Genomic DNA, 22,181 nt, shown 5'->3' with positions numbered 1-22,181 from the left:
CTCCACAGCCCCTCAGCCCTTCAGGGCCTCCCAGCGCCCCGTCCCCTCAGGCTCTCCCCCAGCCCCCACAACCGGCCCGGCAGCGGCGCAGCCCTGAAGGAGCTCCACGGGAGCTGGCTCAGGAGGCACCTCCCAGCCCTCAGCAAGCCAGACAGCAAGACACGGGCAGGCCACAGATGCTGCTTCCTGGCTGGCACAGGGCCTGTGGCCACCTCCCAGGACCAGCTTCTCAGGGAGCCCCACAGCTCCAGGCTCTGCCCATCGGCTCTGCTGGAAGTGTTGAGGCTCCAGCAGAACCCCCCAAGGCCAAGGGCCTTTGGGGCACTTTCCCTTCCCCACTGCACCTTTGGGCAAGTGTTGTGGAGCACAAGGGCCCTTTTTCCCCTCTTCCCAGATGGCCTGTGGACACCGAGCTCCAAAAAAAACTCCTGAGCCTCTGTGTATGCTGAGAGGAATTTATTAGTCTCAAGCTGGGGTAAAAGGAACATGTTGCAGAGAGGGGTCTGTCCCGCAGGCTCAGGTGGTCCCATCAGACGGGGTTCCCAGGATCAGTTCTCCGCTGAGCTCGGGCAGAGGAGCCTCTCTTCTGGAGGTGATCTTCAAACTGCTGGAACCTGGAGAAGACTGAGGTCTCTGGACAGCTCTTAGGATTTCCTGGGTTTGACGTGCCAGGCTTTTGACAGCAGCGCTGTCGGGAGTCATGCCTTCAATAACTGGAAGAGAAAAGAACGGAGCCAAGGTCAGAGAGCAGATCTCTGGCGAGCCAAGAAGCCCCTCCTGCCAGGACCATCCCACCCAGCTCTTGCCATGGCCAGGAGGGAGCAGGGCCCAACGGGATCAGCCAGGAGGTGCTGGCCACCAATCCCCCCCGTGCCCCTGGAATCTCTCTCTGCTCTGCCCAAGCCGTTCCTCATCTCTGCAGGGAGCAGAGCCCTGCGCAGCCAGGGCAGGATTGCAGCTCCCTGCCCCGGGCTCTGTGCTCCCCTCACCAGCCCCCAGTGCCCTCACTCACCGTCAATGATGTCCTGCAGCTCTACCCGCTGTCCCTTCAGGTACCTCCCGGCGACCCCTGGGAACACAGAGCCTGTCAGGGCCCCAGCGGCACAGCTCCCCCCCGGCGGCGCTGCCGGCCCGGCCACGCACCCTCCTGCGCTGGCAGGGCTGAGCCCGGGGCCTTCCCGCCTGGGGACTCCCCAGGGCTGGGCTGGCACAGGGCGGCAGCCACCAGGGCACTCGGGGCTCCCCAGCACATCCCCGGGCCGCATCCTGCTGCCGCTGCAGCAGCCGGGGCTGGGGCCGAGCTGCAGCGGGGCGGGGAGGGACCTTGTGGCTCACCAATGAACCTGAGGGCCGCCTCTCGCACGGGCTCCTGTGGGCTCTCCAGGTACGGCAGGGCCTGGCACGCGTACTCGACCGCTCTTCTCTTGTCCTTTTCCAGCTGCAGAGAGCGGCAGGGCACAGAGGGAAGGGTTGGCTGGGGCTCTGCCCCTTGGCCGGGCGCTGCCTGCGCCCAGCACTGGCCTCCCCTGCCCGCACAGCCCTGAGGCCCGGGCAGCAGCCGCTGGGGCCGGCTTTGGAGGGAGCAGAGGGCCGGCTGCTCCCCGGCAGCCGCGGGGCCGCCCTGCCCCACAGCCCAGCTGGGCCGGGGCTCCAACAGCAGCCTGGCTCGGGGGCAGAGCAGCCCGCAGAGGAGCCCGCACGCCCCAGGCAAGGCAGCAGCGGGTGGGGCGCAGGCTGCTGTGCCATGGGCAGCTGCAGCAGTGGGCAGGGGCACAGTGCCAGCCCCGCACTCTGGGCATCGGGGACTGCGGCTTTGGGGTCGTCCTTACCAGGCACTCACTGAACCTCCAAGGCTGCTCTGTCTTCAGCAGCTTCACCAAATCCCTTCTCTTAAGCAACCGCGCTGCACGAAGCAGTGCTTCCCGAGATGCCTGCAGAGCAACAGAGACCGGGACATGGCATTGCAGCCCAGGGCATGGGACCCGTGTCCCTGGACCAAGGCCAGGAGGAGACTGGAGCCTTTGAGGTGCCAGGGCAGGAGACAGCCCAGCCCCCTGCTGCGGGGACACCAGACCCTGCAAGTTCTCACTTCTGCCACGTCCTGGTTCTCATTATACCAGTTGAAAAAAAGTGGGAGCAGGCTGTAGATCACGTGTGTCTTCAGGAGTTGTTTACTCTTATCCACTCCCAACTCCATCACCTTTTGGAAGAGGTGAATGGAGAGCAGCTGCACATGGATGTTGTCCTGATGGAAAGGAAGAGGAAAAGACCTCAGCACCGGCTGCTCCAGGCCCACTGGGGCACAAGCCTGCAAATCCACAGGCCACAGTTTCCTGGCAGCACCCAGCGCCTGGGGTGGGGGGCACAGAGCCTTACGTGGCCAAAGAGTGGCTGGAGCAGCTCAGCCAGCCGCAGGGCAGTGGGGGTGGAGATTGGGATGTCTCTGTCCTGGACTTGATTGATGAATACAGAGAGGACCATCCCCACCAGCTCTCTGTCTGTATACCACAGTAGCTCCACGAGGCTTGGTATCAGGCTCCGCATGCCGTCAGCCTGTGTGGAACACAATGGTGTGCTGTGAAGCCACAAATCATGGAATCCTAGAATATTCCGAGTTGGAAGTGACCCACAAGGATCATTGAGTCCAACTCCTGGCCCTGCACAGGACCATGCCCAACAATCCCGTTGTGTCCCTGAGAGTGTTGTCCTTGAGCTCTGGCAGCCTTGGGGCTGTGACCTCTTCCCAGTGGGGTCTGTTCCAGTGCCAGAGCACCCTCTGAGTGAAGAGGCTTTCCCTACTCCGCAAGCTAAACCTCCCCTTGGCCCAGCCAAGCCCAAGCGATTGCGCTCCCCAGCCCCAGGCTGCTGGCACAGCTTCAGCCAAGTGCCCCCTCCTCACCATCCCAGGAGCCTTGCTCAGCACCACGAGGCCTCTCAGCACCAGGCGATGCATCTCTGTGCACTGGCTCCACAGGTGCCTGGAAAGGATCTCCAGGACGCTGTCACGCCATTCGGTTATGTCCGGGCAGTCCAGGATCTGAAAGGCACGGAGCAGTGACGGGATGCCCGGCCGGCAGGAGCCCAGACCCGCACCGGGCTGGGCCCCGGCAGCAGCGCAGGGCACGGCTCCGTCCCGGGCAGCTGCGGCTGCGAGAGGGCAGAGAGGCGGAGGCAGGTCAGCAAGGCAGCGCTCGCCATCAGGCTCACCTCCACCAGGAATGCCATGGCAGGAAGCTCCCAGCAGGGCTTCTCCCTTGTGAGCAGCCTCAGCAGGCAGAGGGCAATCGGGTAATACAAAGGGCTCGAGGCACGGCGCATCTCCCTGCCAGGGGGAAACAGGCACCATCAACCCTGAGCCGGCTGGGCCAACCTCTCCCGGGACTCACTGACAGAGTCCTGGTCTTTCCCCACCAGTTTGGGAGGGGACGGGGGCGCTCTGGGAGGCGGCTCCTCCTGTGCACCCGCCTCTCCCAGCCTTTGCCACTCTGCTCGGCCATCCCTCAGTGACAAGGCCCTCTGGCCCACGACCACGGGCACTGTGTGGGGTGCCCCGTGCAGAGGGCAGAAAGGACAGGGGCAGCGGGGACAAGGGGGTCTCACCTGGCCAGCAGACCCACTGCATAGTGGTGAGTATCAGCCCTGAGGAGCGTGTCCCAGCCATGCTTCTGTTCCATGGAAAGCACGACATCTTCACACTCAATGTGACAAAGCAGGGCCTTCATGGTCAGCACTGCAAACCTGGGTGCAGAGCAAAGCCCGGGTCATGCTGGGAGCCCTGAGCAGCCCCGAGGGCATGAGAGGGTCAGGAGGACTGGGACAGAGCACCTCTTGGAGTTTGTTGGAAGGTTGTTTTGCTTCTGGCATTCCCTCCACAAGGTGTCAACTTCCTCTGGAGTCTGCTCTGTGCTGATGGAAATCTGGAAGAGCAGATCCACGAGGAGACGGGGGGAATACTTTTTCAATGGCTCTGGGCGCTGGAGGATCTGGAGAATCTCCCAAATCACCCTGGTTGCCTGCAAAAGATAAAGCACCCGGACACAGCTCTCAGTGCCCAGATGTCCATGTGAAAGAGCCCAGGTGTGGGAGGGAGAGGCCAGGGAAGACACAGGGGCAGCCCCCAGCCTGGTGCCCCTGAACCCGCCCCTAAGCCAGGTTTCCAGCCCAGCGCCTGAGGCAGGGAGATGCAGTGCTCTGCTGGGGGAGGATGGAGAGCTGCTGGAGAAGCGACCTGTTGGCAAGTAAAGTCCAGTTCCAGAAACTCACAGCCAGGGCAAAGACATCTGTTTCGTCTCCGTCGGAGGTGGACGTGCTCAGCCATGGCCAGTACTCCATCACACGGAGCAGCTCTGGCAGCACCTTCTCCACTGTCCTTGCCGATGAGGTGATGGTCTTCCACATGATGGCAGCAGCTCTGCGGGACCAGAGTTCTGTGTCAGGGGGGTGCCGGCCAAAGTGCCTTGAGGAGCAGGGAGGGACCATGGCAGCAGGATGGGGGCTGACATGGCAGGGCTGGGAAACAGAGGGGCCAGATGGTCCTGGAACTCTCCATCCCTCTGGCAGACCATGTGGGACAGGATGGACAGGGTGATGTGCTCTGAAGGCTGGTGAGCCCTGAGCTGTGAAGGCAGGGAGGCCCTGTACCTGTCACACGATGGGGCACAGCGCAGGAGGGTGAACACAACATCAGCAGGGTGTTCATCAGTCACCCTCAGAAACTCCGCCAGCAGCTTCTCTTCTGGAGTGGCATTGGCTGTCAGTCTCTGGTGAATGTTCCTGACAAAGGCTGGCACCTGGAGGAGGCATGGGGGAAGAGCTGCCAACTTGCCCAGCTTCCCTGACAAGTGCTTCCCTTGCCACCACACTGTGCTGGCCTGAAAGGCTGAGAGGGCCCAGGGGAGCTGGCTTGAGGGGCCACAAGCCTCTGGAGTGGCTTGAGCCTTGGGTGCAGGCTGCTTACTTGCTCTGGACTGGAGACACCATTCTCCTCAAAAATATCTGGAGTGGGAGCATAGTTCGCACTCTCCCTGGGCACGAGGTCAGTGTCTGCAGTGCCCTCGGTCATTGCAGTGTCGGCCTCCGCAGTGAGATCGGGCGGTGCAGCGCCAGAGTTTGTGGGTTCCTCGGTCAGCGGGATGTCAGAGATTGCAGTGCGATCGATGGATGGGGTGTCAGTGTCTGTTGGATCATCAGTCAAAGCAGGGTCAGACTTTGTTGTGTGAACAACTGGCAGGGTATCACAGTTTCCTGTGCCATCAGTCAGTGTGGTGGTGACATCAGGGTCTGCCTCGAGCTCAGTCGGGCTGGGGTCAGGCTGTGCCATGACCTCAGTCGGTCCGGTTGTGGTCCTTTTGCGCCGAATGCCCAAGAATTTCAGAAAGGCCTGCAGAAGAACAGAGAGCAGGGAAGAGCGGGATGTGCCATGGAGAACTCCGCCAGCGGTGCCAGGCTGAGCAGGGACAGCAGGCCCAGCCCAGGAGGCCGTGGCTGCAGGTACCTGTGCTGCCCTGCGGAAGCGTCCACGGGCACGGTCCTGCTCTCGTGTCTGGTCCCGTCCTGGATCTGGCAAAGAGCGAGCGCGGTCAGAGCTGAGGGGCTGCGGGACAGGCCGGAGAACACGGCCCAGCCCTGCGCTCCACAGGCAGGGCCAGCCCCAGGATGCCCAGTGCATGGAGCTGCCGGGGGACAGTCCCGGGCCCTCTTCCCTCCTCCCTTTCCCTGGCCATGTCCACAGGGGACGGGGTGGGATGAGGCAGAGCCGTCTACAGCCACCAGCCCTGTGGCCCAGCTGTGCCACTCACCCTCCTGCAGGGGATGCAACTGCTCCATCTTCTCCGGGTGCTGGGTTGGGGCAGCTCCAGGGCCTTCCTTCTTCTTCCGAAAGGGCCTGAGCAGGCTCAGGTGTCTTCCCGCCATCCCACAGTCTGGCCTTGAAGACACCTGCGAGAGAAAGACACCTCGGAAGATCTCCGGGTCACCGAGTCCGGCAGGCTGCCCTCGAGGCCACCTACCGCAGGGATTGGAGACTCCGGAAAATTTCCGGGTCCCCAGTCCTGCGGTCTGACCTCGAGGGCACCTGAAGGAGAGAAAAGCCTAACAAACGGTATGGGTCAGCAATTCCTGCTGTCTGGCCTCAGGGGCACCTGAAAGTCAGAAAATCCACTAAAACGCTCCGGTCAGAAAGGAAGGAGTTGGCTGCGTGGGGGCTCCGCACAGCACAGCTCTGTCCCGTCCTTCCGTCGCCTGCTCCGAGGAGCACTGAGGCGTGGCCACCTCCCCACCGGTACTATGTCCTCACGTGTCACAAAGGGCCCTGTGACACCCTGCCCCGTGCCATCCCATCGTGTCACAAAGGGTCCTGTGACACACTGCCACGTGCCCTGGGGGCTCCCCCAGCCCGGCCAACCTGCCCCAGGTGGGAAGGAGTCCGTTCTCCAAAGTATCTAAGACAGCTGGACATGAACTTTAGGCACAGCTGAAAAACTAAGCAAACCCTCCCCTGCTGGCACGGGCTCCTTGGGAGAAGTGCCGGCTGGTGGCCCTCCCGAACACGGGGCTGTGACACAGAAGGAACGTGGGGGCGAGGGCACCAATGCTGCTGCCACCCCATTGCCCGGGGCTGCACCAAAATCAGCAGCTCTGGCAAGTCCTCGCCCAGGGAGACCTGCCACCGCCCCGAGTCCTGGCAGGGCTGGTGCCCGTCTCCTGCCCCACACAGCTGTGTCCCCGGGGCACTTCTCTGCCCCAGGGCAGCCAAAGCCAACGGGCACTGATGTCTGCGCTCTTGCAGGGGGCTGTTGGGAGCGGCAGCTGGAGCAATTGGTGGCCGTGCTCAGCAGCTGTCAGAAGGCAGAAGCACTTTCTCCTTGGGGGAATGATTTTTTTCGGGCAAGTGATGAGCTGCAGCACAAAACTCCCCTCGGTTGCTGAGTTTTGCAGGAAGATTAGATTGGTCAGACATCCTGTCAAGTTTCCTTGTGTTCTTTGGGCTTTTTTTTTGCATTCTGAAAAATAAAAGCTGCCCAGCGTGATGTTCAAAGCTCCAGTTGCTGTGTGTCCGGCTGCGACTCCCAGCTGATCTCCAGGGCTTTGGGGAAAGTGAAGGGGACGGGGAGAACTCAGGGATGCAAACCTGTTCCGTGTCTCTGATTAGGGTGCCGGCCTCCTGAAGGAGCAGCCAAGACAAGTGCTGGCAGCAGACTTCTGCCAGTTGCTGCTCTCGCATGGACACAGGGCACACGTGTTGCCAGGGGTGCAGAACACTTGATGCAAGAGCAATGGGGGGCCGTGCACTGGTAGGGAATGGGCTCCAGCACGCCCAAAGTAGGATCCTCTAGCAGCAAAAGCTGAGCCATCTTTGCAGATGTTGGTGGGGCTGGAGGAGACCCTGGGGGGAAAGGGCTGTTGTTTGCTCTTTCCACGCTTGCAATCAAACTGCCAGCCCGACTCCCAAAATTCCATAGGGATGAAGATTCCTCCCAGACAAAAGGTGCCAGGACAGAAAGCTCTTGCTGCCCATGGAGTGCCCAGGCTGGTCCACGAAGTGCACCTGAAATCCCAAGCTTCCAGGCTTTCTTTGCTGGGTGAAGAGGCTGTTGTTTGCTTTTTTCAGAGCCCTGCGCTGAAATTGCCACTCCCGCCACCCACCCCCTCACGCATTGCCCTCGCTGCTTCCCACTCCCTTGTCCTGGCAGGGCCTCCTCAGCCCTTCAGGGCCTCCCAGCGCCCCGTCCCCTCAGGCTCTCCCCAGCCCCCACAACCGGCCCGGCAGCGGCGCAGCCCTGAAGGAGCTCCACGGGAGCTGGCTCAGGAGGCACCTCCCAGCCCTCAGCAAGCCAGACAGCAAGACACGGGCAGGCCACAGATGCTGCTTCCTGGCTGGCACAGGGCCTGTGGCCACCTCCCAGGACCAGCTTCTCAGGGAGCCCCACAGCTCCAGGCTCTGCCCATCGGCTCTGCTGGAAGTGTTGAGGCTCCAGCAGAACCCCCCAAGGCCAAGGGCCTTTGGGGCACTTTCCCTTCCCCACTGCACCTTTGGGCAAGTGTTGTGGAGCACAAGGGCCCTTTTTCCCCTCTTCCCAGATGGCCTGTGGACACCGAGCTCCAAAAAAAACTCCTGAGCCTCTGTGTATGCTGAGAGGAATTTATTAGTCTCAAGCTGGGGTAAAAGGAACATGTTGCAGAGAGGGGTCTGTCCCGCAGGCTCAGGTGGTCCCATCAGACGGGGTTCCCAGGATCAGTTCTCCGCTGAGCTCGGGCAGAGGAGCCTCTCTTCTGGAGGTGATCTTCAAACTGCTGGAACCTGGAGAAGACTGAGGTCTCTGGACAGCTCTTAGGATTTCCTGGGTTTGACGTGCCAGGCTTTTGACAGCAGCGCTGTCGGGAGTCATGCCTTCAATAACTGGAAGAGAAAAGAACGGAGCCAAGGTCAGAGAGCAGATCTCTGGCGAGCCAAGAAGCCCCTCCTGCCAGGACCATCCCACCCAGCTCTTGCCATGGCCAGGAGGGAGCAGGGCCCAACGGGATCAGCCAGGAGGTGCTGGCCACCAATCCCCCCCGTGCCCCTGGAATCTCTCTCTGCTCTGCCCAAGCCGTTCCTCATCTCTGCAGGGAGCAGAGCCCTGCGCAGCCAGGGCAGGATTGCAGCTCCCTGCCCCGGGCTCTGTGCTCCCCTCACCAGCCCCCAGTGCCCTCACTCACCGTCAATGATGTCCTGCAGCTCTACCCGCTGTCCCTTCAGGTACCTCCCGGCGACCCCTGGGAACACAGAGCCTGTCAGGGCCCCAGCGGCACAGCTCCCCCCCGGCGGCGCTGCCGGCCCGGCCACGCACCCTCCTGCGCTGGCAGGGCTGAGCCCGGGGCCTTCCCGCCTGGGGACTCCCCAGGGCTGGGCTGGCACAGGGCGGCAGCCACCAGGGCACTCGGGGCTCCCCAGCACATCCCCGGGCCGCATCCTGCTGCCGCTGCAGCAGCCGGGGCTGGGGCCGAGCTGCAGCGGGGCGGGGAGGGACCTTGTGGCTCACCAATGAACCTGAGGGCCGCCTCTCGCACGGGCTCCTGTGGGCTCTCCAGGTACGGCAGGGCCTGGCACGCGTACTCGACCGCTCTTCTCTTGTCCTTTTCCAGCTGCAGAGAGCGGCAGGGCACGGAGGGAAGGGTTGGTTGGGGCTCTGCCCCTTGGCCGGGCGCTGCCTGCGCCCAGCACTGGCCTCCCCTGCCCGCACAGCCCTGAGGCCCGGGCAGCAGCCGCTGGGGCCGGCTTTGGAGGGAGCAGAGGGCCGGCTGCTCCCCGGCAGCCGCGGGGCCGCCCTGCCCCACAGCCCAGCTGGGCCGGGGCTCCAACAGCAGCCTGGCTCGGGGGCAGAGCAGCCCGCAGAGGAGCCCGCACGCCCCAGGCAAGGCAGCAGCGGGTGGGGCGCAGGCTGCTGTGCCATGGGCAGCTGCAGCAGTGGGCAGGGGCACAGTGCCAGCCCCGCACTCTGGGCATCGGGGACTGCGGCTTTGGGGTCGTCCTTACCAGGCACTCACTGAACCTCCAAGGCTGCTCTGTCTTCAGCAGCTTCACCAAATCCCTTCTCTTAAGCAACCGCGCTGCACGAAGCAGTGCTTCCCGAGATGCCTGCAGAGCAACAGAGACCGGGACATGGCATTGCAGCCCAGGGCATGGGACCCGTGTCCCTGGACCAAGGCCAGGAGGAGACTGGAGCCTTTGAGGTGCCAGGGCAGGAGACAGCCCAGCCCCCTGCTGCGGGGACACCAGACCCTGCAAGTTCTCACTTCTGCCACGTCCTGGTTCTCATTATACCAGTTGAAAAAAAGTGGGAGCAGGCTGTAGATCACGTGTGTCTTCAGGAGTTGTTTACTCTTATCCACTCCCAACTCCATCACCTTTTGGAAGAGGTGAATGGAGAGCAGCTGCACATGGATGTTGTCCTGATGGAAAGGAAGAGGAAAAGACCTCAGCACCGGCTGCTCCAGGCCCACTGGGGCACAAGCCTGCAAATCCACAGGCCACAGTTTCCTGGCAGCACCCAGCGCCTGGGGTGGGGGGCACAGAGCCTTACGTGGCCAAAGAGTGGCTGGAGCAGCTCAGCCAGCCGCAGGGCAGTGGGGGTGGAGATTGGGATGTCTCTGTCCTGGACTTGATTGATGAATACAGAGAGGACCATCCCCACCAGCTCTCTGTCTGTATACCACAGTAGCTCCACGAGGCTTGGTATCAGGCTCCGCATGCCGTCAGCCTGTGTGGAACACAATGGTGTGCTGTGAAGCCACAAATCATGGAATCCTAGAATATTCCGAGTTGGAAGTGACCCACAAGGATCATTGAGTCCAACTCCTGGCCCTGCACAGGACCATGCCCAACAATCCCGTTGTGTCCCTGAGAGTGTTGTCCTTGAGCTCTGGCAGCCTTGGGGCTGTGACCTCTTCCCAGTGGGGTCTGTTCCAGTGCCAGAGCACCCTCTGAGTGAAGAGGCTTTCCCTACTCCGCAAGCTAAACCTCCCCTTGGCCCAGCCAAGCCCAAGCGATTGCGCTCCCCAGCCCCAGGCTGCTGGCACAGCTTCAGCCAAGTGCCCCCTCCTCACCATCCCAGGAGCCTTGCTCAGCACCACGAGGCCTCTCAGCACCAGGCGATGCATCTCTGTGCACTGGCTCCACAGGTGCCTGGAAAGGATCTCCAGGACGCTGTCACGCCATTCGGTTATGTCCGGGCAGTCCAGGATCTGAAAGGCACGGAGCAGTGACGGGGTGCCCAGCCGGCAGGAGCCCAGACCCGCACCGGGCTGGGCCCCGGCAGCAGCGCAGGGCACGGCTCCGTCCCGGGCAGCTGCGGCTGCGAGAGGGCAGAGAGGCGGAGGCAGGTCAGCAAGGCAGCGCTCGCCATCAGGCTCACCTCCACCAGGAATGCCATGGCAGGAAGCTCCCAGCAGGGCTTCTCCCTTGTGAGCAGCCTCAGCAGGCAGAGGGCAATCGGGTAATACAAAGGGCTCGAGGCACGGCGCATCTCCCTGCCAGGGGGAAACAGGCACCATCAACCCTGAGCCGGCTGGGCCAACCTCTCCCGGGACTCACTGACAGAGTCCTGGTCTTTCCCCACCAGTTTGGGAGGGGACGAGGGCGCTCTGGGAGGCGGCTCCTCCTGTGCACCCGCCTCTCCCAGCCTTTGCCACTCTGCTCGGCCATCCCTCAGTGACAAGGCCCTCTGGCCCACGACCACGGGCACTGTGTGGGGTGCCCCGTGCAGAGGGCAGAAAGGACAGGGGCAGCGGGGACAAGGGGGTCTCACCTGGCCAGCAGACCCACTGCATAGTGGTGAGTATCAGCCCTGAGGAGCGTGTCCCAGCCATGCTTCTGTTCCATGGAAAGCACGACATCTTCACACTCAATGTGACAAAGCAGGGCCTTCATGGTCAGCACTGCAAACCTGGGTGCAGAGCAAAGCCCGGGTCATGCTGGGAGCCCTGAGCAGCCCCGAGGGCATGAGAGGGTCAGGAGGACTGGGACAGAGCACCTCTTGGAGTTTGTTGGAAGGTTGTTTTGCTTCTGGCATTCCCTCCACAAGGTGTCAACTTCCTCTGGAGTCTGCTCTGTGCTGATGGAAATCTGGAAGAGCAGATCCACGAGGAGACGGGGGGAATACTTTTTCAATGGCTCTGGGCGCTGGAGGATCTGGAGAATCTCCCAAATCACCCTGGTTGCCTGCAAAAGATAAAGCACCCGGACACAGCTCTCAGTGCCCAGATGTCCATGTGAAAGAGCCCAGGTGTGGGAGGGAGAGGCCAGGGAAGACACAGGGGCAGCCCCCAGCCTGGTGCCCCTGAACCCGCCCCTAAGCCAGGTTTCCAGCCCAGCGCCTGAGGCAGGGAGATGCAGTGCTCTGCTGGGGGAGGATGGAGAGCTGCTGGAGAAGCGACCTGTTGGCAAGTAAAGTCCAGTTCCAGAAACTCACAGCCAGGGCAAAGACATCTGTTTCGTCTCCGTCGGAGGTGGACGTGCTCAGCCATGGCCAGTACTCCATCACACGGAGCAGCTCTGGCAGCACCTTCTCCACTGTCCTTGCCGATGAGGTGATGGTCTTCCACATGATGGCAGCAGCTCTGCGGGACCAGAGTTCTGTGTCAGGGGGGTGCCGGCCAAAGTGCCTTGAGGAGCAGGGAGGGACCATGGCAGCAGGATGGGGGCTGACATGGCAGGGCTGGGAAACAGAGGGGCCAGATGGTCCTGGAACTCTCCATCCCTCTGGCAGACCATGTGGGACAGGATGGACAGGGTGATGTGCTCTGAAGGCTGGTGAGCCCTGAGCTGTGAAGGCAGGGAGGCCCTGTACCTGTCACACGATGGGGCACAGCGCAGGAGGGTGAACACAACATCAGCAGGGTGTTCATCAGTCACCCTCAGAAACTCCGCCAGCAGCTTCTCTTCTGGAGTGGCATTGGCTGTCAGTCTCTGGTGAATGTTCCTGACAAAGGCTGGCACCTGGAGGAGGCATGGGGGAAGAGCTGCCAACTTGCCCAGCTTCCCTGACAAGTGCTTCCCTTGCCACCACACTGTGCTGGCCTGAAAGGCTGAGAGGGCCCAGGGGAGCTGGCTTGAGGGGCCACAAGCCTCTGGAGTGGCTTGAGCCTTGGGTGCAGGCTGCTTACTTGCTCTGGACTGGAGACACCATTCTCCTCAAAAATATCTGGAGTGGGAGCATAGTTCGCACTCTCCCTGGGCACGAGGTCAGTGTCTGCAGTGCCCTCGGTCATTGCAGTGTCGGCCTCCGCAGTGAGATCGGGCGGTGCAGCGCCAGAGTTTGTGGGTTCCTCGGTCAGCGGGATGTCAGAGATTGCAGTGCGATCGATGGATGGGGTGTCAGTGTCTGTTGGATCATCAGTCAAAGCAGGGTCAGACTTTGTTGTGTGAACAACTGGCAGGGTATCACAGTTTCCTGTGCCATCAGTCAGTGTGGTGGTGACATCAGGGTCTGCCTCGAGCTCAGTCGGGCTGGGGTCAGGCTGTGCCATGACCTCAGTCGGTCCGGTTGTGGTCCTTTTGCGCCGAATGCCCAAGAATTTCAGAAAGGCCTGCAGAAGAACAGAGAGCAGGGAAGAGCGGGATGTGCCATGGAGAGCTCCGCCAGCGGTGCCAGGCTGAGCAGGGACAGCAGGCCCAGCCCAGGAGGCTGTGGCTGCAGGTACCTGTGCTGCCCTGCGGAAGCGTCCACGGGCACGGTCCTGCTCTCGTGTCTGGTCCCGTCCTGGATCTGGCAAAGAGCGAGCGCGGTCAGAGCTGAGGGGCTGCGGGACAGGCCGGAGAACACGGCCCAGCCCTGCGCTCCACAGGCAGGGCCAGCCCCAGGATGCCCAGTGCATGGAGCTGCCGGGGGAACAGTCCCGGGCCCTCTTCCCTCCTCCCTTTCCCTGGCCATGTCCACAGGGGACGGGGTGGGATGAGGCAGAGCCGTCTACAGCCACCAGCCCTGTGGCCCAGCTGTGCCACTCACCCTCCTGCAGGGGATGCAACTGCTCCATCTTCTCCGGGTGCTGGGTTGGGGCAGCTCCAGGGCCTTCCTTCTTCTTCCGAAAGGGCCTGAGCAGGCTCAGGTGTCTTCCCGCCATCCCACAGTCTGGCCTTGAAGACACCTGCGAGAGAAAGACACCTCGGAAGATCTCCGGGTCACCGAGTCCGGCAGGCTGCCCTCGAGGCCACCTACCGCAGGGATTGGAGACTCCGGAAAATTTCCGGGTCCCCAGTCCTGCGGTCTGACCTCGAGGGCACCTGAAGGAGAGAAAAGCCTAACAAACGGTATGGGTCAGCAATTCCTGCTGTCTGGCCTCAGGGGCACCTGAAAGTCAGAAAATCCACTAAAACGCTCCGGTCAGAAAGGAAGGAGTTGGCTGCGTGGGGGCTCCGCACAGCACAGCTCTGTCCCGTCCTTCCGTCGCCTGCTCCGAGGAGCACTGAGGCGTGGCCACCTCCCCACCGGTACTATGTCCTCACGTGTCACAAAGGGCCCTGTGACACCCTGCCCCGTGCCATCCCATCGTGTCACAAAGGGTCCTGTGACACACTGCCACGTGCCCTGGGGGCTCCCCCAGCCCGGCCAACCTGCCCCAGGTGGGAAGGAGTCCGTTCTCCAAAGTATCTAAGACAGCTGGACATGAACTTTAGGCACAGCTGAAAAACTAAGCAAACCCTCCCCTGCTGGCACGGGCTCCTTGGGAGAAGTGCCGGCTGGTGGCCCTCCCGAACACGGGGCTGTGACACAGAAGGAACGTGGGGGCGAGGGCACCAATGCTGCTGCCACCCCATTGCCCGGGGCTGCACCAAAATCAGCAGCTCTGGCAAGTCCTCGCCCAGGGAGACCTGCCACCGCCCCGAGTCCTGGCAGGGCTGGTGCCCGTCTCCTGCCCCACACAGCTGTGTCCCCGGGGCACTTCTCTGCCCCAGGGCAGCCAAAGCCAACGGGCACTGATGTCTGCGCTCTTGCAGGGGGCTGTTGGGAGCGGCAGCTGGAGCAATTGGTGGCCGTGCTCAGCAGCTGTCAGAAGGCAGAAGCACTTTCTCCTTGGGGGAATGATTTTTTTCGGGCAAGTGATGAGCTGCAGCACAAAACTCCCCTCGGTTGCTGAGTTTTGCAGGAAGATTAGATTGGTCAGACATCCTGTCAAGTTTCCTTGTGTTCTTTGGGCTTTTTTTTTGCATTCTGAAAAATAAAAGCTGCCCAGCGTGATGTTCAAAGCTCCAGTTGCTGTGTGTCCGGCTGCGACTCCCAGCTGATCTCCAGGGCTTTGGGGAAAGTGAAGGGGACGGGGAGAACTCAGGGATGCAAACCTGTTCCGTGTCTCTGATTAGGGTGCCGGCCTCCTGAAGGAGCAGCCAAGACAAGTGCTGGCAGCAGACTTCTGCCAGTTGCTGCTCTCGCATGGACACAGGGCACACGTGTTGCCAGGGGTGCAGAACACTTGATGCAAGAGCAATGGGGGGCCGTGCACTGGTAGGGAATGGGCTCCAGCACGCCCAAAGTAGGATCCTCTAGCAGCAAAAGCTGAGCCATCTTTGCAGATGTTGGTGGGGCTGGAGGAGACCCTGGGGGGAAAGGGCTGTTGTTTGCTCTTTCCACGCTTGCAATCAAACTGCCAGCCCGACTCCCAAAATTCCATAGGGATGAAGATTCCTCCCAGACAAAAGGTGCCAGGACAGAAAGCTCTTGCTGCCCATGGAGTGCCCAGGCTGGTCCACGAAGTGCACCTGAAATCCCAAGCTTCCAGGCTTTCTTTGCTGGGTGAAGAGGCTGTTGTTTGCTTTTTTCAGAGCCCTGCGCTGAAATTGCCACTCCCGCCACCCACCCCCTCACGCATTGCCCTCGCTGCTTCCCACTCCCTTGTCCTGGCAGGGCCTCCTCAGCCCTTCAGGGCCTCCCAGCGCCCCGTCCCCTCAGGCTCTCCCCAGCCCCCACAACCGGCCCGGCAGCGGCGCAGCCCTGAAGGAGCTCCACGGGAGCTGGCTCAGGAGGCACCTCCCAGCCCTCAGCAAGCCAGACAGCAACACAGACAGCCAGGCCACAGATGCTGCTTCCCGGCTGGCACAGGGCTTGTGGGCACCTCCCAGGGCCAGCTTCTCAGGGAGCCCCACAGCTCCAGGCTCTGCCCATCGGCTCTGCTGGAAGTGTTGAGGCTCCAGCAGAACCCCCCAAGGCCAAGGGCCTTTGGGGCACTTTCCCTTCCCCACTGCACCTTTGGGCAAGTGTTGTGGAGCACAAGGGCCCTTTTTCCCCTCTTCCCAGATGGCCTGTGGACACCGAGCTCCAAAAAAAACTCCTGAGCCTCTGTGTATGCTGAGAGGAATTTATTAGTCTCAAGCTGGGGTAAAAGGAACATGTTGCAGAGAGGGGTCTGTCCCGCAGGCTCAGGTGGTCCCATCAGACGGGGTTCCCAGGATCAGTTCTCCGCTGAGCTCGGGCAGAGGAGCCTCTCTTCTGGAGGTGATCTTCAAACTGCTGGAACCTGGAGAAGACTGAGGTCTCTGGACAGCTCTTAGGATTTCCTGGGTTTGACGTGCCAGGCTTTTGACAGCAGCGCTGTCGGGAGTCATGCCTTCAATAACTGGAAGAGAAAAGAACGGAGCCAAGGTCAGAGAGCAGATCTCTGGCGAGCCAAGAAGCCCCTCCTGCCAGGACCATCCCACCCAGCTCTTGCCATGGCCAGGAGGGAGCAGGGCCCAACGGGATCAGCCAGGAGGTGCTGGCCACCAATCCCCCCCGTGCCCCTGGAATCTCTCTCTGCTCTGCCCAAGCCGTTCCTCATCTCTGCAGGGAGCAGAGCCCTGCGCAGCCAGGGCAGGATTGCAGCTCCCTGCCCCGGGCTCTGTGCTCCCCTCACCAGCCCCCAGTGCCCTCACTCACCGTCAATGATGTCCTGCAGCTCTACCCGCTGTCCCTTCAGGTACCTCCCGGCGACCCCTGGGAACACAGAGCCTGTCAGGGCCCCAGCGGCACAGCTCCCCCCCGGCGGCGCTGCCGGCCCGGCCACGCACCCTCCTGCCCTGGCAGAGCTGAGCCCGGGGCCTTCCCGCCTCGGGACGCCCCAGGGCTGGTCTGGCACAGGGCGGCAGCCACCAGGGCACTCGGGGCTCCCCAGCACATCCCTGGGCCGCATCCTGCTGCCGCTGCAGCAGCCGGGGCTGGGGCCGAGCTGCAGCGGGGCGGGGAGGGACCTTGTGGCTCACCAATGAACCTGAGGGCCGCCTCTCGCACGGGCTCCTGTGGGCTCTCCAGGTACGGCAGGGCCTGGCACGCGTACTCGACCGCTCTTCTCTTGTCCTTTTCCAGCTGCAGAGAGCGGCAGGGCACAGAGGGAAGGGTTGGCTGGGGCTCTGCCCCTTGGCCGGGCGCTGCCTGCGCCCAGCACTGGCCTCCCCTGCCCGCACAGCCCTGAGGCCCGGGCAGCAGCCGCTGGGGCCGGCTTTGGAGGGAGCAGAGGGCCGGCTGCTCCCCGGCAGCCGCGGGGCCGCCCTGCCCCACAGCCCAGCTGGGCCGGGGCTCCAACAGCAGCCTGGCTCGGGGGCAGAGCAGCCCGCAGAGGAGCCCGCACGCCCCAGGCAAGGCAGCAGCGGGTGGGGCGCAGGCTGCTGTGCCATGGGCAGCTGCAGCAGTGGGCAGGGGCACAGTGCCAGCCCCGCACTCTGGGCATCGGGGACTGCGGCTTTGGGGTCGTCCTTACCAGGCACTCACTGAACCTCCAAGGCTGCTCTGTCTTCAGCAGCTTCACCAAATCCCTTCTCTTAAGCAACCGCGCTGCACGAAGCAGTGCTTCCCGAGATGCCTGCAGAGCAACAGAGACCGGGACATGGCATTGCAGCCCAGGGCATGGGACCCGTGTCCCTGGACCAAGGCCAGGAGGAGACTGGAGCCTTTGAGGTGCCAGGGCAGGAGACAGCCCAGCCCCCTGCTGCGGGGACACCAGACCCTGCAAGTTCTCACTTCTGCCACGTCTTGGTTCTCATTATACCAGTTGAAAAAAAGTGGGAGCAGGCTGTAGATCACGTGTGTCTTCAGGAGTTGTTTACTCTTATCCACTCCCAACTCCATCACCTTTTGGAAGAGGTGAATGGAGAGCAGCTGCACATGGATGTTGTCCTGATGGAAAGGAAGAGGAAAAGACCTCAGCACCGGCTGCTCCAGGCCCACTGGGGCACAAGCCTGCAAATCCACAGGCCACAGTTTCCTGGCAGCACCCAGCGCCTGGGGTGGGGGGCACAGAGCCTTACGTGGCCAAAGAGTGGCTGGAGCAGCTCAGCCAGCCGCAGGGCAGTGGGGGTGGAGATTGGGATGTCTCTGTCCTGGACTTGATTGATGAATACAGAGAGGACCATCCCCACCAGCTCTCTGTCTGTATACCACAGTAGCTCCACGAGGCTTGGTATCAGGCTCCGCATGCCGTCAGCCTGTGTGGAACACAATGGTGTGCTGTGAAGCCACAAATCATGGAATCCTAGAATATTCCGAGTTGGAAGTGACCCACAAGGATCATTGAGTCCAACTCCTGGCCCTGCACAGGACCATGCCCAACAATCCCGTTGTGTCCCTGAGAGTGTTGTCCTTGAGCTCTGGCAGCCTTGGGGCTGTGACCTCTTCCCAGTGGGGTCTGTTCCAGTGCCAGAGCACCCTCTGAGTGAAGAGGCTTTCCCTACTCCGCAAGCTAAACCTCCCCTTGGCCCAGCCAAGCCCAAGCGATTGCGCTCCCCAGCCCCAGGCTGCTGGCACAGCTTCAGCCAAGTGCCCCCTCCTCACCATCCCAGGAGCCTTGCTCAGCACCACGAGGCCTCTCAGCACCAGGCGATGCATCTCTGTGCACTGGCTCCACAGGTGCCTGGAAAGGATCTCCAGGACGCTGTCACGCCATTCGGTTATGTCCGGGCAGTCCAGGATCTGAAAGGCACGGAGCAGTGACGGGATGCCCGGCCGGCAGGAGCCCAGACCCGCACCGGGCTGGGCCCCGGCAGCAGCGCAGGGCACGGCTCCGTCCCGGGCAGCTGCGGCTGCGAGAGGGCAGAGAGGCGGAGGCAGGTCAGCAAGGCAGCGCTCGCCATCAGGCTCACCTCCACCAGGAATGCCATGGCAGGAAGCTCCCAGCAGGGCTTCTCCCTTGTGAGCAGCCTCAGCAGGCAGAGGGCAATCGGGTAATACAAAGGGCTCGAGGCACGGCGCATCTCCCTGCCAGGGGGAAACAGGCACCATCAACCCTGAGCCGGCTGGGCCAACCTCTCCCGGGACTCACTGACAGAGTCCTGGTCTTTCCCCACCAGTTTGGGAGGGGACGAGGGCGCTCTGGGAGGCGGCTCCTCCTGTGCACCCGCCTCTCCCAGCCTTTGCCACTCTGCTCGGCCATCCCTCAGTGACAAGGCCCTCTGGCCCACGACCACGGGCACTGTGTGGGGTGCCCCGTGCAGAGGGCAGAAAGGACAGGGGCAGCGGGGACAAGGGGGTCTCACCTGGCCAGCAGACCCACTGCATAGTGGTGAGTATCAGCCCTGAGGAGCGTGTCCCAGCCATGCTTCTGTTCCATGGAAAGCACGACATCTTCACACTCAATGTGACAAAGCAGGGCCTTCATGGTCAGCACTGCAAACCTGGGTGCAGAGCAAAGCCCGGGTCATGCTGGGAGCCCTGAGCAGCCCCGAGGGCATGAGAGGGTCAGGAGGACTGGGACAGAGCACCTCTTGGAGTTTGTTGGAAGGTTGTTTTGCTTCTGGCATTCCCTCCACAAGGTGTCAACTTCCTCTGGAGTCTGCTCTGTGCTGATGGAAATCTGGAAGAGCAGATCCACGAGGAGACGGGGGGAATACTTTTTCAATGGCTCTGGGCGCTGGAGGATCTGGAGAATCTCCCAAATCACCCTGGTTGCCTGCAAAAGATAAAGCACCCGGACACAGCTCTCAGTGCCCAGATGTCCATGTGAAAGAGCCCAGGTGTGGGAGGGAGAGGCCAGGGAAGACACAGGGGCAGCCCCCAGCCTGGTGCCCCTGAACCCGCCCCTAAGCCAGGTTTCCAGCCCAGCGCCTGAGGCAGGGAGATGCAGTGCTCTGCTGGGGGAGGATGGAGAGCTGCTGGAGAAGCGACCTGTTGGCAAGTAAAGTCCAGTTCCAGAAACTCACAGCCAGGGCAAAGACATCTGTTTCGTCTCCGTCGGAGGTGGACGTGCTCAGCCATGGCCAGTACTCCATCACACGGAGCAGCTCTGGCAGCACCTTCTCCACTGTCCTTGCCGATGAGGTGATGGTCTTCCACATGATGGCAGCAGCTCTGCGGGACCAGAGTTCTGTGTCAGGGGGGTGCCGGCCAAAGTGCCTTGAGGAGCAGGGAGGGACCATGGCAGCAGGATGGGGGCTGACATGGCAGGGCTGGGAAACAGAGGGGCCAGATGGTCCTGGAACTCTCCATCCCTCTGGCAGACCATGTGGGACAGGATGGACAGGGTGATGTGCTCTGAAGGCTGGTGAGCCCTGAGCTGTGAAGGCAGGGAGGCCCTGTACCTGTCACACGATGGGGCACAGCGCAGGAGGGTGAACACAACATCAGCAGGGTGTTCATCAGTCACCCTCAGAAACTCCGCCAGCAGCTTCTCTTCTGGAGTGGCATTGGCTGTCAGTCTCTGGTGAATGTTCCTGACAAAGGCTGGCACCTGGAGGAGGCATGGGGGAAGAGCTGCCAACTTGCCCAGCTTCCCTGACAAGTGCTTCCCTTGCCACCACACTGTGCTGGCCTGAAAGGCTGAGAGGGCCCAGGGGAGCTGGCTTGAGGGGCCACAAGCCTCTGGAGTGGCTTGAGCCTTGGGTGCAGGCTGCTTACTTGCTCTGGACTGGAGACACCATTCTCCTCAAAAATATCTGGAGTGGGAGCATAGTTCGCACTCTCCCTGGGCACGAGGTCAGTGTCTGCAGTGCCCTCGGTCATTGCAGTGTCGGCCTCCGCAGTGAGATCGGGCGGTGCAGCGCCAGAGTTTGTGGGTTCCTCGGTCAGCGGGATGTCAGAGATTGCAGTGCGATCGATGGATGGGGTGTCAGTGTCTGTTGTATCATCAGTCAAAGCAGGGTCAGACTTTGTTGTGTGAACAACTGGCAGGGTATCACAGTTTCCTGTGCCATCAGTCAGTGTGGTGGTGACATCAGGGTCTGCCTCGAGCTCAGTCGGGCTGGGGTCAGGCTGTGCCATGACCTCAGTCGGTCCGGTTGTGGTCCTTTTGCGCCGAATGCCCAAGAATTTCAGAAAGGCCTGCAGAAGAACAGAGAGCAGGGAAGAGCGGGATGTGCCATGGAGAGCTCCGCCAGCGGTGCCAGGCTGAGCAGGGACAGCAGGCCCAGCCCAGGAGGCTGTGGCTGCAGGTACCTGTGCTGCCCTGCGGAAGCGTCCACGGGCACGGTCCTGCTCTCGTGTCTGGTCCCGTCCTGGATCTGGCAAAGAGCGAGCGCGGTCAGAGCTGAGGGGCTGCAGGACAGGCCGGAGAACACGGCCCAGCCCTGCGCTCCACAGGCAGGGCCAGCCCCAGGATGCCCAGTGCATGGAGCTGCCGGGGGAACAGTCCCGGGCCCTCTTCCCTCCTCCCTTTCCCTGGCCATGTCCACAGGGGACGGGGTGGGATGAGGCAGAGCCGTCTACAGCCACCAGCCCTGTGGCCCAGCTGTGCCACTCACCCTCCTGCAGGGGATGCAACTGCTCCATCTTCTCCGGGTGCTGGGTTGGGGCAGCTCCAGGGCCTTCCTTCTTCTTCCGAAAGGGCCTGAGCAGGCTCAGGTGTCTTCCCGCCATCCCACAGTCTGGCCTTGAAGACACCTGCGAGAGAAAGACACCTCGGAAGATCTCCGGGTCACCGAGTCCGGCAGGCTGCCCTCGAGGCCACCTACCGCAGGGATTGGAGACTCCGGAAAATTTCCGGGTCCCCAGTCCTGCGGTCTGACCTCGAGGGCACCTGAAGGAGAGAAAAGCCTAACAAACGGTATGGGTCAGCAATTCCTGCTGTCTGGCCTCAGGGGCACCTGAAAGTCAGAAAATCCACTAAAACGCTCCGGTCAGAAAGGAAGGAGTTGGCTGCGTGGGGGCTCCGCACAGCACAGCTCTGTCCCGTCCTTCCGTCGCCTGCTCCGAGGAGCACTGAGGCGTGGCCACCTCCCCACCGGTACTATGTCCTCACGTGTCACAAAGGGCCCTGTGACACCCTGCCCCGTGCCATCCCATCATGTCACAAAGGGTCCTGTGACACACTGCCACGTGCCCTGGGGGCTCCCCCAGCCCGGCCAACCTGCCCCAGGTGGGAAGGAGTCCGTTCTCCAAAGTATCTAAGACAGCTGGACATGAACTTTAGGCACAGCTGAAAAACTAAGCAAACCCTCCCCTGCTGGCACGGGCTCCTTGGGAGAAGTGCCGGCTGGTGGCCCTCCCGAACACGGGGCTGTGACACAGAAGGAACGTGGGGGCGAGGGCACCAATGCTGCTGCCACCCCATTGCCCGGGGCTGCACCAAAATCAGCAGCTCTGGCAAGTCCTCGCCCAGGGAGACCTGCCACCGCCCCGAGTCCTGGCAGGGCTGGTGCCCGTCTCCTGCCCCACACAGCTGTGTCCCCGGGGCACTTCTCTGCCCCAGGGCAGCCAAAGCCAACGGGCACTGATGTCTGCGCTCTTGCAGGGGGCTGTTGGGAGCGGCAG

General features: G+C 62.1%; 3 protein-coding genes across 3 annotated transcripts; all 3 read right to left on the bottom strand.

The window, feature by feature from the left end:
- Positions 1-439: 439 nt before the first annotated feature.
- Positions 440-6,413, bottom strand: LOC114002960 (maestro heat-like repeat-containing protein family member 6). The gene is made up of 15 exons (XM_027749408.2): positions 5,799-6,413; positions 5,495-5,559; positions 4,958-5,380; positions 4,642-4,790; positions 4,264-4,411; positions 3,826-4,013; positions 3,601-3,738; positions 3,208-3,322; positions 2,900-3,037; positions 2,377-2,553; positions 2,090-2,245; positions 1,830-1,931; positions 1,336-1,438; positions 1,013-1,069; positions 440-713 (listed from the first exon to the last, which is right to left on the bottom strand). The coding sequence occupies exons 1-15, from the start codon at positions 5,911-5,913 to the stop codon at positions 517-519; spliced, it is 2,271 nt and encodes a 756-aa protein (XP_027605209.2). The 5' UTR covers positions 5,914-6,413; the 3' UTR covers positions 440-516.
- Positions 6,414-8,124: 1,711 nt separating this feature from the next.
- Positions 8,125-14,099, bottom strand: LOC114002959 (maestro heat-like repeat-containing protein family member 6). Its single transcript, XM_027749406.2, has 15 exons — positions 13,485-14,099; positions 13,180-13,244; positions 12,643-13,065; positions 12,327-12,475; positions 11,949-12,096; positions 11,511-11,698; positions 11,286-11,423; positions 10,893-11,007; positions 10,585-10,722; positions 10,062-10,238; positions 9,775-9,930; positions 9,515-9,616; positions 9,021-9,123; positions 8,698-8,754; positions 8,125-8,398 (listed from the first exon to the last, which is right to left on the bottom strand). The coding sequence occupies exons 1-15, from the start codon at positions 13,597-13,599 to the stop codon at positions 8,202-8,204; spliced, it is 2,271 nt and encodes a 756-aa protein (XP_027605207.2). The 5' UTR covers positions 13,600-14,099; the 3' UTR covers positions 8,125-8,201.
- Positions 14,100-15,812: 1,713 nt separating this feature from the next.
- On the bottom strand, positions 15,813-21,647 carry LOC114002961 (maestro heat-like repeat-containing protein family member 6). The gene is made up of 15 exons (XM_027749411.2): positions 21,173-21,647; positions 20,868-20,932; positions 20,331-20,753; positions 20,015-20,163; positions 19,637-19,784; positions 19,199-19,386; positions 18,974-19,111; positions 18,581-18,695; positions 18,273-18,410; positions 17,750-17,926; positions 17,463-17,618; positions 17,203-17,304; positions 16,709-16,811; positions 16,386-16,442; positions 15,813-16,086 (listed from the first exon to the last, which is right to left on the bottom strand). The coding sequence occupies exons 1-15, from the start codon at positions 21,285-21,287 to the stop codon at positions 15,890-15,892; spliced, it is 2,271 nt and encodes a 756-aa protein (XP_027605212.2). The 5' UTR covers positions 21,288-21,647; the 3' UTR covers positions 15,813-15,889.
- Between the last annotated feature and the right edge of the window lie 534 nt (positions 21,648-22,181).

This window comes from Pipra filicauda, unplaced genomic scaffold (genome assembly GCF_003945595.2).
Source record: "Pipra filicauda isolate LSUMZ 115617 unplaced genomic scaffold, ASM394559v2 scaffold347_size1265977_pilon, whole genome shotgun sequence".
Taxonomy (NCBI): domain Eukaryota; kingdom Metazoa; phylum Chordata; class Aves; order Passeriformes; family Pipridae; genus Pipra; species Pipra filicauda.
The sequence above is the reverse complement of the archived record's forward strand: the minus strand, read 5'-3'. Positions and strand labels throughout refer to the sequence as shown.

What these genes read in the sequence shown, in the direction of transcription:
- LOC114002960 (XM_027749408.2), bottom strand. Translation starts at nt 5,913, where the DNA reads ATGGCGGGAAGACACCTGAGCCTGCTCAGGCCCTTTCGGAAGAAGAAG. An exon ending in GCTTCCGCAGGGCAGCACAG is followed by an intron (nt 5,381 to 5,494) that starts GTACCTGCAGCC and finishes GTTCTTCTGCAG; the next exon opens with GCCTTTCTGAAATTCTTGGG. An exon ending in GCTGCAGGACATCATTGACG is followed by an intron (nt 714 to 1,012) that starts GTGAGTGAGGGC and finishes TTTCTCTTCCAG; the next exon opens with TTATTGAAGGCATGACTCCC.
- LOC114002961 (XM_027749411.2), bottom strand. Translation starts at nt 21,287, where the DNA reads ATGGCGGGAAGACACCTGAGCCTGCTCAGGCCCTTTCGGAAGAAGAAG. An exon ending in TCCAGCCACTCTTTGGCCAC is followed by an intron (nt 17,619 to 17,749) that starts GTAAGGCTCTGT and finishes CCTTTCCATCAG; the next exon opens with GACAACATCCATGTGCAGCT. An exon ending in GCTGCAGGACATCATTGACG is followed by an intron (nt 16,087 to 16,385) that starts GTGAGTGAGGGC and finishes TTTCTCTTCCAG; the next exon opens with TTATTGAAGGCATGACTCCC.
- LOC114002959 (XM_027749406.2), bottom strand. Translation starts at nt 13,599, where the DNA reads ATGGCGGGAAGACACCTGAGCCTGCTCAGGCCCTTTCGGAAGAAGAAG. An exon ending in AGAACCAGGACGTGGCAGAA is followed by an intron (nt 9,617 to 9,774) that starts GTGAGAACTTGC and finishes GTTGCTCTGCAG; the next exon opens with GCATCTCGGGAAGCACTGCT. An exon ending in GGAGGTTCAGTGAGTGCCTG is followed by an intron (nt 9,124 to 9,514) that starts GTAAGGACGACC and finishes CGCTCTCTGCAG; the next exon opens with CTGGAAAAGGACAAGAGAAG.